This window comes from Vicia villosa, linkage group LG1, assembly GCF_029867415.1.
Source record: "Vicia villosa cultivar HV-30 ecotype Madison, WI linkage group LG1, Vvil1.0, whole genome shotgun sequence".
NCBI lineage: Eukaryota > Viridiplantae > Streptophyta > Magnoliopsida > Fabales > Fabaceae > Vicia > Vicia villosa.
The window spans coordinates 31,848,358-31,867,015 of NC_081180.1; the positions used below are offsets into that span (position 1 = coordinate 31,848,358).

General features: G+C 31.6%; 1 protein-coding gene across 1 annotated transcript; it reads left to right on the forward strand.

Moving 5' to 3' along the window:
- Positions 1–14,432: 14,432 nt before the first annotated feature.
- Positions 14,433–16,775, forward strand: LOC131603912 (heptahelical transmembrane protein 1). Its single transcript, XM_058876376.1, has 4 exons — positions 14,433–14,949; positions 15,045–15,134; positions 15,791–15,845; positions 15,924–16,775. Exons 1-4 carry the CDS (start codon positions 14,678–14,680, stop codon positions 16,602–16,604), a joined length of 1,098 nt encoding a protein of 365 aa, XP_058732359.1. The 5' UTR covers positions 14,433–14,677; the 3' UTR covers positions 16,605–16,775.
- The last annotated feature ends 1,883 nt before the right edge of the window (positions 16,776–18,658 follow it).

Here is an 18,658-nt window from a genome sequence, read left to right on the forward strand (position 1 = left end):
TGGTATTATTTATTGTTTCTAAGTGTAGTCGGGTATAAAGTAATATAATATTGTACTATACACGGGTGACACAAACTATATATATTGTATATAATGTGTTCAATATAGATATAAGGGCAAAAAAAAATTATACACGTGAACCTATAAGGTCACCCACATAAGGACAAATAAATGAAATGTTAAATAAATGAATATGATACATTTATGAGTTGGTGGTGAATCCTTATAATGCACTAGCTCTAATTAGAGAAAAACGATAAATCATAAGCTACATTGTGTATAAATAGTTCTATAAATAGAACCTTATACTAAAGTGATAGACACTCATTCACTTATTCTCAAAACCCCATCGACACTAGAATTTTGAGTATGTTTTCCTTCTAATACTTCATATCGTCAACAACTAGAACTGTAGGTGGTTGACTCCCTTGTTGCAGATTTTGTTTGAATGTAGTGAGTAAAGGTGTTGTCGTTCGTGGTCAATATGGTTCTATGATCAAAGGTTTTGCATCACAAGAGGTAATCGATCAATCCTTGACTTATGAACTTTCATAAGGCTTCATCGCAATGGAAATATTTGTAATTTTTTTTATCTCATGCGTTTACCTTGACTATTCGTGATTCCCTTCAAATTTTACAATTAAGAACTTCATATGCATCTTCTAGACAAGTGCTTGACACATTCACACAAACTAACTAAATATTGTGAAAGTTGATTTTAAGTCTGAACATAAACTTTAAAAGAATTAAGTTTTTACTAATGACATGTTGGCCAAAATTTTCATACCGAGAATCAAAATACCATATGCAAATTGAAGACGTGAAATAATGAACTTGGAATCAAATCCTGTGTGACTTATGCTAAATAGGCTAACATCAACTATTGCATGTAACATGACATGAACTTGGAATCAAAAGTTTTTCCAAAATCTAATTTGAAAATGATGACTTCTTTCATCCATATTGTGTCTTTGCCAACCATTTCATTCTCCTATTAGGATGCCATCAATGATTTGTCGCCCTTTCACAGAAGCATAATGAGTCCCTGATATAAATTTACAATAAACCTAATGATGCCTTGATCCTTTGAGTGATCATAATGGTTTTGATGATGAATCTGATGTTCGTTGAAATCATGATGGTCGATCCTTTAATTGATCAAGTTGATCTCTGGTGATGCCTTTCCAACTGTCTCTAATGATGGTACTCATCTTGAAGATATCTCAAGCCTCATCAAACAGAAGATTCAAGGTTCCATTGAAGTACTAAATCTATAGATAATATATCAAGGAACTTGAAGCTCTAAATGTATGAAAAAGAGAAAGTGTAAAAGCTCGCCTAGTTAGTCGTGTGCTTAGGGAAGTGTCTGAATGACCAGAGTATTGTAAAATGGTAGAGTAACTCATAAGTTACTAAGGAAACTCTCACACACTCACAAAAAATGTTTTTGAGGACCATCTATTTTAATAAAATCACCTAAAAATGTTTTACCCTTATAGCAAGTTGATTAATTACAAACTCATATAATCAATTATGAGTGAAAATGCACAATAATCGATTATTTAAATGTCCTAGTTGTTTATCTCAATTGTAACATCTCATAATAGATTATTAAGATTGATAGTCGATTAGTAACAACACAATTTTAAAACTTTTCATTTTTCAACTACATAATCGATTATTGGATATACATAATCGATTATGAGCCTTAAAAAGCCCATATATCATTTTTCCTTCTTGATCTATATTTTATCCTATATAAGGAAGCTTCTCTTCACTATTTCACACACCAGAATTAGATTTTAAATCTTTATTCTCTCTTTTATCCTCTCTATTTTATATTCTTTCTTTTGGTACAAGTTTTCTTAGTGTTTTTGTGAGTGAAATAATTTTGAGGTTTTATTTATATTAGAGTTCAACTATTTTTTCAAGAGTGTGTTTCTCTTGAAGTCTCTCTTGGTTGGCAGTGGAGGTTGTCGTACAAAACCTCTGTTTGGTTTTCAAGATTAGCTGATCAAAATCTCGTTCTTGGTTCTTAAGCTAAGTATGTGAATAGCTCCACTTTTTGTTTGAGGGACTCTCAAAAAGTTTGTTTCTAAGGAAGAGGGTTATACCAAGAGATCGGTCGGACCTCTATAAAACCTAGTACAATTTCTTTATCACACACATTCATATATTTGACAATGGTGGAACAATTCAAAACCGTCCTTATCCACCAAAACAGCATGTGTTTGGGTAAATGTACAATCCTCCATTTGCGGTAGAGTTACAAGCAACCCCTACTTGCCTTACTATCCATGTCTTGCAGTATAGTATCGTATATTCTCTCTAATTAATATTATAAGTAAACATAATAATGACTAAAATTTAAGATATGTTTTTTCATTTGTGTACACTACTAACAGGTAGGGGTGTAAGCGGGTCAAAAAAATCCAATTAAACCGACAATCCAAACCAAACCAACCCGAAATTAAACCGATTATTATTGGTTTGGTTTAAAAACCGAACCAAACCAATAAAAACCAATGTGATTTGGTTCGGTTCTCGGATTTAGTTTTTAGGAACCGCCAATCCGATGAACCGAACCAATGGAAATAATGACGCTTTAAATATTTTATTCTACCCATCATTAAACTCAATTTTTTTATCGGTCCAACTATTATCCATCTTTGTTTACACTTCCTTCCTTTAAGCAAAACACGCATCTAGAATCAAACTCTAAAGCATAGACAATAGAAACCATAAGTCACAAAAGTTATGCTTTCACAGAACTGCTGCTCTTGCTGCCCACAACTATTGTTCCTTTCACTACTGTCATTATGATATGTTATGGTCGTCTTCTTCGTATTCAAGTTCTCTTTGTTAATTTTCATATATTTTTGTACCTTTTTTTTCTTCTTTTTCTTCATCAAAACTCATTTAGATCTTGTTACAAAATAGTTTTGATGTGTGTTTGAGGTGTGAAACATGTTAATGAATGTGTGTTTTGTTATATTCTATATGTTAAGCTTTGAAATCCCTTTCCAACTTTCTGATACTAAGTGTTAACTTTTATATTTGATAGGAAACTTGCAAAGGAAATGATGTCACTATTTCGTATGGAATAAGAGCAACTTGTAATTTGTTTGAACAAATATAGCATGAAACATATTATTTTAAAAAATAATAGTATAAAATACACCAAAAATACGATAATGGAGAATATACAGATGAATATAATGTTTAAAAAAATAATAGTATAAAATACACCAAAAAACACGATAATAGAGAATATACGGATGAATATAATATTTTAAAAAATAAATATTGTAAACCGATCAACCAAACCAAACCAAACCGAACCAAACCGGTTAGTTTGATTCGGTTCCATTTTTGAAAAATGTTGAAAACCGAACCAAACCAAACCGATGGAAATATCATTGGTTCGGACCTTTTTTCAACCAAAAATCGGTCCAAACCGATCCGATTACACCCCTACTAACAGGTTCTTTTTCAAGAGCTTCAACATTCTTTATCTTTAGAGTACAAATTCCAAATATTGCCTCCATCTCCTAGAAAAATTGAGATTTCAACTACATAGGTTTGGTGTATAAATTTCTAGTTAACCTTATCAATTTTTATAACATATTTTTAATTAGAGTGTGTTTGAACAAGCTTATTGAAAATTTTAAAGAAATTAAAATTTAGTTAATTTAAATGTTTCATTAAATTTCTTTTGTTTTTTTATAAAATAATATTTTTTATATTATTTTTAAGGATTGATTTTGATTTTCAAAAAAGTTGAGGGATTGATTTATAAAGTTTGAAAATGAAATGGTCTAATTTTCATTTCTAGAAAAGAATTAAAGGGTATAATTTTTTTCAAATTTACGTAGGAACTAATTTTAAACTTTAAGAAACCAATTTCTAAAATTTAAAAAGAATTATAAAGACCAAATGTGTTTGTTGGTTGTGTTGCAACAATTAGGTTATTGAAGAAAAATAAAGAATAAGAAGAGAGAGAAGAATGTATATTAAGAAGTTAGGTTTTTTATTCACATCATCAGATGCTTATTTATAGGCAACTAACATACTTAACTTATTAAATGATGTATTCGACTATGTAAAATACATGCGGATATATTTCGACAACAACAACTACATGCTGTATTCGACTAAGTCAAATACAACTAACTTTTATTCAGCTAATTTCGACAATGTCGAATACAATTAAGTTTGTCTCTATCGAATAAAATTTGTCTCTGTGGAATAAAACTTGTCTCTATTAACTAATGTCTAATACAACTAAGCTAGCTTCTAATACACTATCTTATTCTTATTTTCAAGACTTCTTATTCCAATGCTTCTGTTCAACTCATCAAATCCGATTTTCTTCAATGACTTGGTGAGTATATCATCTAGTTGCCATTATGACTTACAATGCTCAAGTTCAAGTTTTCCTTTATTTACTTGATCCCTAAGGAAATGATATCTCTATTCTATGTGTTAATTTCTACCATGACACACATGATGCTTTGCGAGATCGATAGCTGACTTGTTATCTACAAAAAAAATACATTTTCTTAGGTTCGTGAGCTCTTCAAGTAACATCTCTATCCATAATTCTTGGCATGCTGCATAAGAAACAACTACATACTCAACTTCACAAGATGATAATTCCATAATACTTTGCTTTCTTGAGCTCCAATATATTGGAGCACATCCAATCATGAATATGTAGTCTGCAATACTCTTCTTCTCATCTTGATTTCCACTGAAATATGAATCAATGTAGCCATGTATCTCTACATCTGTGCTGGTATTCTTCTGCATTGGCATCAACACACCATGATCAATTGTACCATTTATATATCTTAACACTCTCTTGACTGCAGTTAGATGACATTCTTGGGGCTTCTCAATGAATCTGCTCAACAACTCGACACTTTCCATAGGTCGGACATTTCAAATTCCTGCATCAGTTTATCTTTGACTCCTTTTATTTATGCTTCATGTGAACCTGTAATCAACAAGTCATCCACATATAAGCATAAAGTGTCTCGACTGAGCTTTCTTTCATTGTAGACATACACTCCATGTTCTGAGATATATTATTTGAAACCTGCCTTAATCTGGAAGCCATCTATTCTCCTATTCCAAGTCCTTGGGACTTATTTTAAACCATATAAAATCTTCCTCAATATGTACATCTTATGCCAATAGTCTATTTAGAAATACTGAATTCACATGTAATTGATATATCTTCCATCCTTTGTATATTGTAGTAGACTCAACAATTATGATGGTTTCCAACCTTGCAGCAGGTGCATAGACTTTGTCGAAATCAACACTAGGTTTTTGTAGGAAGCCTCTTATCACTAGTTTTGCTTTGTGCTTGGTAATTTCACCATTTGGTCTTAGTTTTAACTTGTAGACCCACTACACATCAATTGGCTTCTTGATTGATTTTTCCAAAAGCTCTCAGGTCTTGTTCTTCTCAATTGCCCTAATTCATTCATGACTTGATCCAAATTAATTAATTCTAGTCCATCCATCCATCCATCATCATCACTTCTCATATAAGGTCACCATCTGCATCAATTGCTTGATCTGGAAATATCTCATATTTAGCTAGCCTTGTCGACTCACTTCTCGTTCTAGTAGATCTTCTTACATTCTACTTAAATGGATCTTTATTTTGAGTTGTCGTGGCTTCAATTTGTTGGTCTTTTTCAAGCACAATTATGAATGTATCTTGCTCATGTCGAACTGACCCCCTTGTCCAATTCCACCCTTTGTTTTTGTGCATCAGAACATCCCTACTAATTACTAGTTTATCATCATTTGATGAATACGACTCACATTCATCAGTTGAATGATAAGTTATGAGCACTATGGCGTGACTTTGTTGATCTAGCTTTTTTCTCCATTGCTCAAGTACATGCCTGGAACACATTGATCCAAATACTATAAGATGAATAACATTTTGCTTCACTCCTGTCCAAGCCTCATAAGGTGTCCCTATTAAGTATGTATACTGCTGTCGAAACTGCTTCTCCATAAAATCTCTTTGGAATTTCTTTAGCTTTCAACATACTCATGACCATGTTTTGTATACTTCTATTTTTCCTCTCAACCATACCATTATGTTGTGGTGTATAGGGTGCAATGACCTCATGCTCTATACCTTCCTCATTGAAATATTTCGCAAATTTCATAGAAGTGTATTCCCCTTCCCCACTAGTTCTAACGGTGCAAAAATTTGAGATTAAATTATTGATTAACTTAACTCACAAAACAAGAGTCGTCATCGAACTTTATTTTTAAATTAAAATATAACCCTTAATTATTTAAGACGGTGATATTACGGTTGAGAGACACCACCACAAATTGAACTCACTTAATAGATATAATGTTGAAACACAAAAAATTGACTCATTGATTACAATGTAGACCCATTTTCCTCATATGTTCACTTTTCCCTTTCTAGTGTTATGTAGGTGACATACAAAAAGAGTAAAATATACTCAATTTCTATTCCCACCATCCTTTCTCCTACCCGTGCATATCTCACTTCCAAGGTCACCTCTAAACTGATATTTGTCTTCATCTTCCCACTTGTATTTAGTATGGTTCAACTATATTACCAATACAACAAAACCGACAATTTCTATTCATCACACGCATTCATTCATTTCACAGAGGTGGAACAATTCAAAACTGTCCTTATCCACCAAAACAGCATGTGTTTGGGTAATGTACAATTTCCTCCACTTGTGGTAGAGTTACAAGCAACCCCTACTTGCATTACTACCCCGTGTTGTAGTATTCTCTCTATTTAATATTATTATAAGCACAAAAAAGAAAAAAAGAGACTAATATTTTTAAGATATATTTTTTCATCTGTAATTCATTTGTAATAATGGTGTACACTATTAATAGGTTCTTTTTCAAGAGCTTTAACACTCTTGTATTTTCAGGGTTCATATTCCAAATATTTCTCCACCTCGGTCTCAATCAACTACATAGGTTTAGTTTAGTGTGTAAATTTCTGGTTAACCTTAAAGCATCTCCAATGGTGCAACCCATTTTTGGGTTTTTTATGGGTCCCACTAGCCACATCATTTTAAAATAATTTTTATAATTTTTATTTTAATTGTATAATTATAAAAAAGTTATTATTGGGCCCACAACTTTATCTCATAAACTAATTTGATTGGGTACCACAATTTTTTCATAGTTGCATTGCAATGCAATGGTACTATGATGTGGCATGTCTAGGTGGAGAACTTATTAGAAGGAACTACCATTGGAGATGGTCTTACCAATTTTGAAAATATATTTTTTAATTAGAGTGAGTTTTGTTGTGAAAAACGATGTCAAGAACAAAGTATAATAGGAATTAAGGAAGATAGGAAGAACACGATAGTTGGTTATAACTGCTATTCTTTTACTTTCTCTTAAAACAAGATTACAAGTTTACAAGAATAACAAATAACCTCTCTCACCCTAAATTAGGATTTGCAGCTTAGCAATGATGAGAGACTAGTATGTTATTTATAATAAAACCTAACATACTAACTAATGGGCTTTTTCAGCAAGACCCATTACACAAGCCAACTTAATACACAAGCTAACTTAACAAATTAGGGTTTAAACACTAAAACATAATTTAACATGCTAACAACCCTAGCATCTTCGACATCTGCATGCTAGACCCATCTTCGACTACAGCATGCACACTTCGACACCAGCATGTGAACAACCTTCGACTTCATGCTTAACTCTGTCGAACTGTCGAACCAAGAAGCTACCCTTCGACCATACTAGAGTTTGATCCAATATCTCACAAGTTAGAATTTTTAAGAAATTAAAGTTTTAGTTAATTTAAATGTTTCAATTCAATTTGAGGGCTAAAGCTTCCGCTTCAAGAACAGAAAGATAATTACCAGGATCCCATGCCACTTCAGCGAAAATAAAATTACCGAGATCATCTCTAAGACATCAACCTCTATTGTGCTTCTATTATTATTGTTATTGAACTCCGCGTCCAAGTTATACTTAGACCAGCCGCGGGGAGGCGGATTTCAATTCAGAGACTGATAATTATCATTATTATTATCACGAACCCGTTGCGCCGAAAACCATTCTCGCCAATTATGATAAGCAAGCCAACCGACCCGAGAGCCATTTTCATGCTCGTTATTCCAAATAGATCATTCATATTTTTTCACATAACCTAGATAGTAACAGCAACTCGACCCACATTCCAAATAGGACGTTTGTGTTTGCATGGAAAGGAAATTTCTCCTAAGCTTAAATTGATTTGGCTATTATGTGTGTAGTCAATAAATGGAAGATTTTATAAGTAAAATTTACAGTTTTGAGTTTGAAGTAGTGATATTGCTAAGCCATTAGACTAATAGGAAGAATCTTTTTAAAATATCGAGATTTCTTTAAAATTTGCAAGGAAAACTCTTTATTTGAAAAAAAAATTTTAATTTTTAGAAATGTTATTCCTCGAAAACCTCGAATCTAGTACTCATGTCTTGAGACATTTGAAAATGTCACAAATTTAAAAGAAAATTGTCAAGCGGATAAATTATGATAATCATCATTTTCTTCAATGACATGCACTTCAAAACTGGCTCGGGGTTTAGAGCAATATTAGTATTCTTTTCATTTATGTTTTAACATTTCTCTCAATATTCGAAAGTCTCTATCCTACAACATCTAATATCTCCCAAGACTTTCTCATAATTCAGACTTCACACATTTGTTATTTTGAATGTAGTGTTATTTGCTTCTATATATTTTATATTTCCCAACTCTTTCCACATTCACGTCATATCAACAAGTTATAGTTGGTCTTTAAATGTACTACGATGAACATAGTTGAACGAATAATCGAGCCATTCTTTAATGTTTGAAACTATAACACCCTTTGATTTTGAAGTCTTTCCTTAAAGTTACTAATGATTAGAGAATTAGGTCTTTTTTTGATTTTTAGCCTTTGTCATAGTAATTTTGGCATTAGCTGCTCCTCTAACGATCAACACTTTGTTCATCTTCATGACATCAATTTTGACTTGAACAATAATTTTTTTTAGATAAACTCTCATTAAATCATTGAGACGTTCAAAAGGAGCAAAACTCCACTTTAATTATAAATTCACCTAGAAACATAATCTACCTAGAAACATAATCTATCATGTAATGACTTTCTTTGAGTTGTATGCTTTCAAAATGTTCATCTAATTCATCGAGGCGAAGTACTCTACTAACATACTAAAATGATAACATTGAAATTACATTCATTCCACGTATATATTGCAAATCATCAGCTAATCCAATTTAAAAGATGTTGAAGACTTCTTCGTTATCTTCATATTCTACCATTTTTTAATTCCTAAACTTGATGTCGATGATAGTTGACATTTTAGTGGGATTTCAATAGTCATGTTCCCGCCTCTTTGTTTGATGGCAACATTCATTGATTTGTTGTTTCTCTCATAATTATGGTATACCTCTGTACATCCCAAAATTCTTAGGACGATTTATAAGTCAGACATGGGGTATATATTGAACAAAACAATATTGCTAGTAGGTAATCGGTGTGTAGAAGTCGGAGCCAGGAGGGGAAGTCTGACAACGCGAAGGACCTGCCTGCCCGGGCCGAGGTGCAAAGTCGCAAGAAACCAGGGGAATGCCTAGTCGGGTGGCCGAGATGCCAGACCAGTATAATTGTTATGATAGTCTAAAAGCTGCATGAACGTTACAAACATCAACAGAGGGGCGTTATGCCTCATGATTACGACGACAAAAGTTATGTTGAGAATCAAGTGCGAGGAAGAAGTCCCACATTGGTTAGAAAAGTGAAGAATGAACACTTTATAAGTGAGAGAACCCACACACCTATCACCTTAAGGTTTTAGGTGGACAAGTGGCGTGTCTCTCACAAAGGTGTGTCCCAAGTGTAACATGCTTCCTCGTTGCCCCCCTCGAAGCATAGATAAAATCAATGACAAAATTAGTAGAAACAGGGTGTAAAATTAGTAAAAATAGGGTGAAATTTTTTGCCCAAGCTCCCTAAAATTTCTGGCTCCGCCACTGCCTCGAAGTGCTTCTAACAGTGGTATCAGAGCCTTTGGCTTTTGGTTTCGAGATAGGGACCAGCTCACTTGTATCGAAATACTTCCTGCAGGTGGTGGGTAGAAGATCTTCCGTTGAAGAGTGTCAACGAAAATACAAGTGTATGTGAAAGAGAGTGATGTGTCTCTCACAAAGGTATATCCCAAATGTAACATGCTCCCTTGTTGACCCTTTCGAAGTGTTTCTAACGAGTTAAACCTTGTCCTTGATGAAAGTAGTCTAGAGGTCATCTCTTAATAAAGGTAGGTAAGAAGGATAAAGATATCAAACAAGACACTTCTTCTACAATACAACTAATCCAAAGACTCTTATTTAAACTTAATGACAATTTCATGTGCTTTCTTCATTCATGAATATAGTTTCTACAACACAACTAAAGTTTCATTAAAGTGCACAGCCACATAAAAAAGATCATATAATATACTTTCATTTGTGCATTGATTTTGTCATCAAACACAATTACACTATCTTCTATTACCTTTTGAATTGTAATCCCTAAACAAATGCATAATTAGTGTGATGACCAAAAATATTATCCATTTTATAAGTAATTTGTCTCTTTGAAATCATATAAAGACCTGTTTGGCATGCCACTTTTTGAGCTTATGTCTTATAGCTTATAGCTTATAAGCTCATATAATAATAAAAGACCTGTTTGGTAATGGTTTTTTCATTACGAGGTTATAGCTATTTTACTAGCTTATAGCTTATTTTTCAGACGCTATTTCAAATAGCGTTTTAGCTTAAAGCTTATAACTTATAATTTTTTCTTCCATTTTACCCTCATTATTTTAACTAAAATCCACTTTTACCCTCTATAATTTATTTTAATTTAAAATAAAATAATTATATATTAAATGTCCTTTATGTCATTTTAATTAATCAGCTAGTTGAACCGCTAATTTTACCAAACACTTCAATCAACTTATCAGCTATAAGTCATCAGTCATCAGCTATAAGCTAGGCTCTGTTTGGTAAAACTAGCTGATAGCTGATAGCTGGTAGCTTTTAGCTTGTAGCTGATAGCTTTTAGCTGGTAGCTGATAGCTGATAAGCTAATGTGAGTGTTTGGTAAATTAACTATTTCATTAGCTGATAGATACAAAATGACATTAATGACATTTTAATTAATGAGGGTAATAATATATTTTAGTTAAAATAATAAGGGTATTAATGGAAGAAAAACTCACAAGCTAAAAGCTACTTCAATTAGCTTTTGAAAAAAAAGCTAAAAGCTAGTAAAAAAGCTACAAGCTAAAAGCTAAAATAGAGTTACCAAATAGAGCTATAAGCTATCAGTCATCAGCTATCAGCTATCAGTCATAAGCTATTAGCTATCAGCTCACTTATCAGTCAACAGCTATTTTTACCAAACAGATAGTCATTTTAAATTTGAAGTATAAGATAAACAAAATAAAACGTGGTTTAAAATTTGTCCAAATATGATTTATGATTTACTCATTTTGATTTATTACGAAACCCATAATTTACTCGTATACTTCAAGTTTATTAATTGAATTTGAAAAAAAGATAGATGTAGTCCACACTTGACGAAAGAAGTTGGTAGATTATTAGTAACCGAAAATTCAAATTTCCAACATTGACCTGCCTAGATTAGACAATACAGCAATCATATTAATGACTTCGTTTTGGTCGCCGCTCAACCGTGACACACTCACGAGTTATTGAAATAACGTTTTTCTTTTCAGACCATAATCTTCTATAGTACACCTTTTTATATTTGTTTATAATTACTATTACTATATGAAATTCAAGTGTTTTACTCTTAAATTATACGAGTTTCATTTATGACAATGATATAAATTGAATTAAAATAAACTTATCTGTACCCATTTTTTATACACCAACTACACATGGTTAATCACAACTAAATTAATTATCTATGCAATAGAATTATAAAAAATATTTTTTTTGCTTATAACATAAATCAGAAAGGGTGAAAACTAATGTATGAATATTTTAATCTCTGCAAATTAAAAGTATAAATTATTTTTCTTGGTCAACAACATAAATAGAATCTTTGACGTATCGGATATTAACTGCTACTTCCTCTATTTCCAATATTTGATAACCGTAACAATTTAATACATTTCTTCTAAATAATAATGAATTTTCTTAAAGGAAACAAAGACAATTTTGAAAAGTCAAGGTATAATTAATAGGGTCCAAATATGTAGCTCAACTAAGGTTTACAATTAGGGATGTGAATTGTTAGGTCCTAGTCTCCTAGATATATAGTTTCATCTATTTAAGTATGGTTTGATCTAATTAATAAAAAGGTTAAGTATATTTTTTTAAAAATTTTATTTAATTAAATAGATCAAAATTAAACTATTAAAAAAAGCTATAAAATTTTATAAATGATCTATATATGTGTATCTATTAGAAAATAAACTAAATAACAAATGAAATGTCTTTGTTGTTTTTGTGAAAATAGATAAAATAGACTATTTGAAAATTTTAATATAAAAAATTTAAATAAATTTTCAAGTCATATCAAACTGATAAAAGTCCTACCAAACAAAAAATAAATTTATAATAATTTATAAATCAAATTCAAATCTTTTATCATAAAAAACTAGACAAGCTCATATTTTTTAAACTGACTTGACTTATTTTCACCTCTATCTATGGTTTAATTTATCCATATTCAACCTAGAGCAATTGTTTCTAATAGAAAACATTTAATCTTTTCTATAAGCATAGTAAAATTTACAAGAATTACGTTATAAATGATTAAGAAAATAATTTAAATCTATCACACTTAACTTATTTAAATAAGCATAATTAATTTTATTATTATTATTATATATTATTTTATACTTTATATTTAAAAAATAATTATTTTAAAATCTTATAAAATAAATTTTTAAAAAATAATGAATAGTATAATCTACCAACTACTTTTGTCAAGTGTGGACTACCTCATAAATTTTCTTAAATAAATAGTCCGAAAAAATTATATTATAAGATAGAATCAGATAAGGTAATTCATTAATCTATTTAAATATAAATTAAATTGTTAATTTAATATATTTAAATAAAATAAATTTTTAAATAGACTAATTAAATCAATCAAACTAGGGGTGGCAAAACGGACCGTCCACCCGTGCCCGCCTAAAGCCCACCAAAAAGTGAGCAGGGCGGGCAAGTCCGCCAAGTAAAATGGACATAAAAATCATGTCCATCCCGCTAAGGTGGCGGACGGCAGCTTGCCCGCCTATTTTATTTTTTTATTTTTATTTTATTTTTTTAATAGATTAATAGACTTTTTACCTTTTAATTAAAATTTTCACTTATTTTTTAGAACAATTTTTTATAAAGCATTTTTTAAATAAATTTTACCTAAAAAAATATTACATATATTTATAAAATAAAATCATTAAAAATTTAAATCTAAAATTAATTAAATAAGAGTGAGCTTAAGGCGAAACGAACTTAACAAATAGGTGAGGCGTACTTTAGCAGGCGGTGGACAAAAGCATAATGATTGGATTTAAAGTTAAATTTTTAGCTACCCAAACTTAAATTTCGCAAAATCTAGAGCTTATACTCATCCATAATAACATTTTTTTTTTATTTAACTTATTTCTTAGTATTTATACTCTTTACTTATATTAAAAAGTAAAAAATTAAAAAAAAATAATTAAATAAAAATACTTCAATATAAATAAGGGTCATGCTAACGAGTGCCCCAGGGGCACTCTTTAAGCATTCTAAATAAAGAAAATATTCTTTCAAAAGTTCACCATTTCAATTTTCGATGCATTAATTACGCATATTTCCAAGAAAAATTTACTTTTTAAAGCTATTAAAGAGTGCCCCTGGGGCACTTGTTAGCATTTCCCTATAAATAATACTACTAATTAAATTATTTCTTAATCCCTATATGAAAAACCATAAGGGTCATGCTAACGAGTGCCCCTGGGGCACTGGTTAAGCATTCCTAATAAAGAAAATATGCATATTCAATGCAATGAATATACACAATATTCTTTAAAAAAAGTTAATTATCTATGTTTTCATGCATTGATTACATATATTTTAGGTAAAAAACTGATCTTTTTACTTTATTAAACAATGGTTAACTTACCTTTTTAATCTCTTAACCAGTGCCCCTGGGGCACTCGTTAGCATTTCCCAAACCATAAAGATATGAAATTAAGTTACTACACTCACATTTCTCATTTGATCTTAATTTCACCTTTCTCTACCACACACGTGTGGGATGATGAAATATTTCAAATATAAATATCCATATGATGCTCATCTCATCTCATCTCACATGAAAGCAAACAAAAACGAAACCCGTTAATTGGAACTCTCATAAAAAATTTGGGTCATAATTTAACAACAAACCCCACACACATAGTGCCAAACCATACGGAAAGACTATCCCTTAAATGCTGCAGTTGGTGCAGTGCAGCCCTCATTACTCCATCATCAACTATTACCCACACATACACAAATATATCTTCCTACATTTTTTTCATTCATCTTCTCTCTTTTGCTATAGCCTAGGGAGATGAATTATTGTGCCACCAAAAGTGTTGTCAAGAGAAAAGGTAAAGAAACTGATGAAACGCTGTCGTTCACAAACAATAACAATAACAAGATGTTGTCGCATGATCAACATGATCGAAAAGAAAAACGGTTTGGTCTTGTGTCGTTTTGGGAGCTTCCTAATTATATGAAGGATAATGAATATATTTTGCGGTATTATAGAGCTAATTGGCCTCTTAAGGAAGCTTTCTTCAGTCTCTTTCTTTGGCATAACGAAACTTTGAATGTTTGGACGTAAGTTATATTGTTTTGATTTCCTGTTTTTTGATCAAGATCTGTGAATTTTTGTTTGTATTTTTCATGTTGATTTTGTTTTGATCCTGTTTCAGACATTTACTTGGTTTTATTCTGTTTCTTGGATTAACCTTGGCCAATTTGATGAAGCCTCGTGTCGTTGATCTCTTACAACAATTTACAAGGTATGATCTATCTGTTTCAGTATGCACTCGACACCGACATTTATAATTATATTGAATTTATTTATTTTTTAAATTGTTACTAATGTCAAATATGTCAGTGTTGGTGTCGGTGTCCATTTCTGGGTTTGATAAGGGAAATGGAAGTTATAAGATCCATTCCATAAAAAATTTCCTCAATATTTCTCTGAAAGCATATGACACCTGTTACCAGCACTTGTTTGTTGCTGTGTAGAAATTTTCATAATAAACAAACCAACTAATACATATTCTAATGTTAATCTAAGCAATTTTAAATCCTCTAAACTGGCCTAATAAATTAGTTTAATGAACAATAACAGCTAGATCTTGGAGAATCCGATTAAATTCAAGTTTAGGTAACCGTCTAGTTGACATATATACCAATTAACAAATTCTCTATACAGTTAATGGTTGACAGGTAATTATCTTGAATAAGGCTTTACTCAGCATAATTGCTTTTTTCAAAATCACTTTCATGAATTAACAACTTAACTTTAGCTTCTAATTTCTTTTTGTCTTTTTTGTATTAGCCAAATTTTATCATAATTTATATTAGGTGAACTGTCTATAGCTAATAACAGTGTCTTTTACCATAAATTTCAACTAATTTTGCTTATTATTTGTTTCTTTCTGCATAGATCTCTCTCTTCAGGTGCTGAAAAAAATGTCTCAGATACCATCAAAGATTTCCTGGTAAGTCTGCTCATGCTAAAAATACGAATTACCGACGAAAAAAATGAAATCGGCTTCTAACAATGTAAGATTATGCAGGGCGCGGCGTTACTGTTTGATCTAAAACATCAAGTACCATTGAAAATGGAAGTTGAAGCATTAGAATTTGTTATAGCAAGATGGCCATTCTTTGTTTTCCTAGGTGGATCTATGTTCTGTCTCCTCTCAAGCAGTATTTGTCACCTCTTTTCATGTCACTCCCATGATTTAAACCTGTTTCTATTAAGACTCGACTACTGCGGAATCGCTGTCATGATCATAACTTCATTTTTCCCTCAGATTTACTATGTTTTCCTATGCCAACCTCAATGGCAATTCCTCTACTTAGCTGGTATAACTGCCATGGGACTATTCACCATAGTGACATTGCTTTCTCCAACGCTTTCTACGGGAAAACATCGCGCGTTTCGAGCTATGTTGTTCTGCTCGATGGGACTTTTCGGTATTGTGCCTGCAGTTCATGCTTGTATTGTGAATTGGGCGAATCCTCGGCGCAATATTACACTAGCGTATGAATGTGCCATGGCATTTTCTTACCTGATTGGAACAATGTTCTATGTGACGCGGATACCGGAACGATGGAAGCCTGGTTGGTTTGATTTAGCAGGACACAGTCATCAAATATTTCATGTTTTAGTTGTGGCTGGTGCTTTGGCACATTATGCAGCTACTCTTAAATTGCTTGAATGGCGTGACACTTTTGGGTGTGACATGGTTTAAGGATCTATGTTTCAATACATATATGTGTATGTATGTATATGCAGCATGATATGGATTCTCTGCATTGTTGGATTGAAGCAACTGTGGATAATTCACTAGTCAAATGCCAGAAGAGGCTTATGTTATTGTCATTCATTAAAATGTTAAATAATATTTGTCTTCTTTTTTGAATTTATTATTCATTACATTATTGTATCTAGAATTTATTATTTAATGTATTATTGTGTTGTTTCTTGAAAACAATGTTTCAAATTGATATGAATTCTTTAATCATAAGGTCTTGAAATCAAACTTTGAATTCATGTGTATGGAAAGAATTTGGTGAGTAGGTAACTTTTTCTTTGGACATTGATTGTATTATTTTAGATTAAGGAAATGACATTTGGAACATTTAACTCAAGAAGTAAGTCTTGAATTAAGGGTTAATTGTTACTCCTATACTGTTTTGATTTATCCTCCTTTAAAAAAAATTTTAAAATACCCCCTATAATTTTGGGGTATCCCTAAACGTTTAATAATTAATGTAGTAAATAAAAATTACAGGGGTAATTTTACCATCTGGGGCAAAAGATTTAGAATTTTAATATTTTAAGAAAGTTTTTAAAAACTTTTTTTTTTAAAAGGGTAAATCAAAACACACCTATATTAAAGATGTAAATGATTATTAACGCTTGAATAAATGATGCTTCGATAGAAACATTAACAGTAAAAATTTTGAACTCCAACACTAGTTATGGCACTTCAATCAGTAACAGAACCATATAGTGAGTGTGAAAGAATGGATGAATTATAATGAATAGATGAAAATAGTCTATTCGTAATACAAAAAATAAAAATCTAACTCATCCATATTTTTTTTTCTCTCTGAATGAATGACTAACTCATTCATCATCATTGAATAAAAATTAATATTCTCTTATAACTCTTATTTTTATAAATTAAAATATCTACATTATTGAAACTCTAGCATATTTTTCATTTTCCTACTTTGTTATCTTTATCTTTGTTAATATGATTTGTAATGCTTGTTTCGATTTTTTCTGAACTATTCATTTTAAAAGTGGCAAACGGCATGCCCGCCCTGCAAAAGCACACAAGAAAATAGGGTGGGGCGAAGCGGTCAAGAGTACGGATATAAGTTTTTTTCCTGCCCCACAAAAAAGTGAGGACGTGGTGGGTTAAACCCGCAAGCACTGCACTTTTTAAGTCTAAAAATATAAAATTTATGTTAATGCGCATGCCCGCAAAAGTCAGCATAAAAAAATAGGACGGGGAAGAATGGTCACACTAGAGGGTGAGAGTTTAAAATCTTAACCCACTCCGCACAAAAATGCAGGCAAAACGGACATACCCAGCAGGCCGAACCCGTTTTGCCACCCCTTAATATCCATATTAAATTCCCAAAAGTTTGAAAATGTGTTTATTTTAACTTCTTAATGATATGTTCTATGAAATGAAAAATTAAAATCTCTAAATTATTTCTGGCATGTGTTCTGTCACTTTAAGTGTTTGAAAATTGATATTGGAACATATATTATTCTACTATACGAGATTTTTCTCTTTTATTTGAGGTGCGAATAGCAGGGCCGGTCCTTTTGTAATACTCGGTATTATAATTGTCCAATTACAAATTCTAAATTAAATTGATATGAGTAATGGACAAGTATGATACACACTTTTGCTAATAGGTTTATCACATAAATCATGCCAATTAGTAAGAGTGAGGGCAATATTGACCTTTCCCACTTAAATGAGAATAAGGACTTGTTTGGTTCTTTGTGACATTCTAACCAATTGAACAAAAAAAAACCAGAATTTTGTGAGGGAGAGAAAGAGAAGGAAGCGTGGAAAGAGAGGAAGAGGAAGAAGAGTTCCAAACTTGGTCCAAGCTCCACCCTTGCATGCAACAGAATTCTGTCCCAAACCTTGCTTCTATCATCATCTCCATCTTGCTACAACATCATCATCATCTTCTTCATCTCTAAGGTGAGTCCCTAGTTAGTAACCATGGGGTTTTTGCATGTGGGGTTTCAATTGGGGTTTAGGGATTATGA

Excerpts from the sequence above, each read along its gene's own strand:
- LOC131603912 (XM_058876376.1), top strand. The coding sequence starts at position 14,678 with ATGAATTATTGTGCCACCAAAAGTGTTGTCAAGAGAAAAGGTAAAGAA. Across the intron at positions 14,950-15,044 it reads GAAACTTTGAATGTTTGGAC|ACATTTACTTGGTTTTATTC; the intron begins GTAAGTTATATT and ends ATCCTGTTTCAG. Across the intron at positions 15,846-15,923 it reads ATACCATCAAAGATTTCCTG|GGCGCGGCGTTACTGTTTGA; the intron begins GTAAGTCTGCTC and ends AAGATTATGCAG.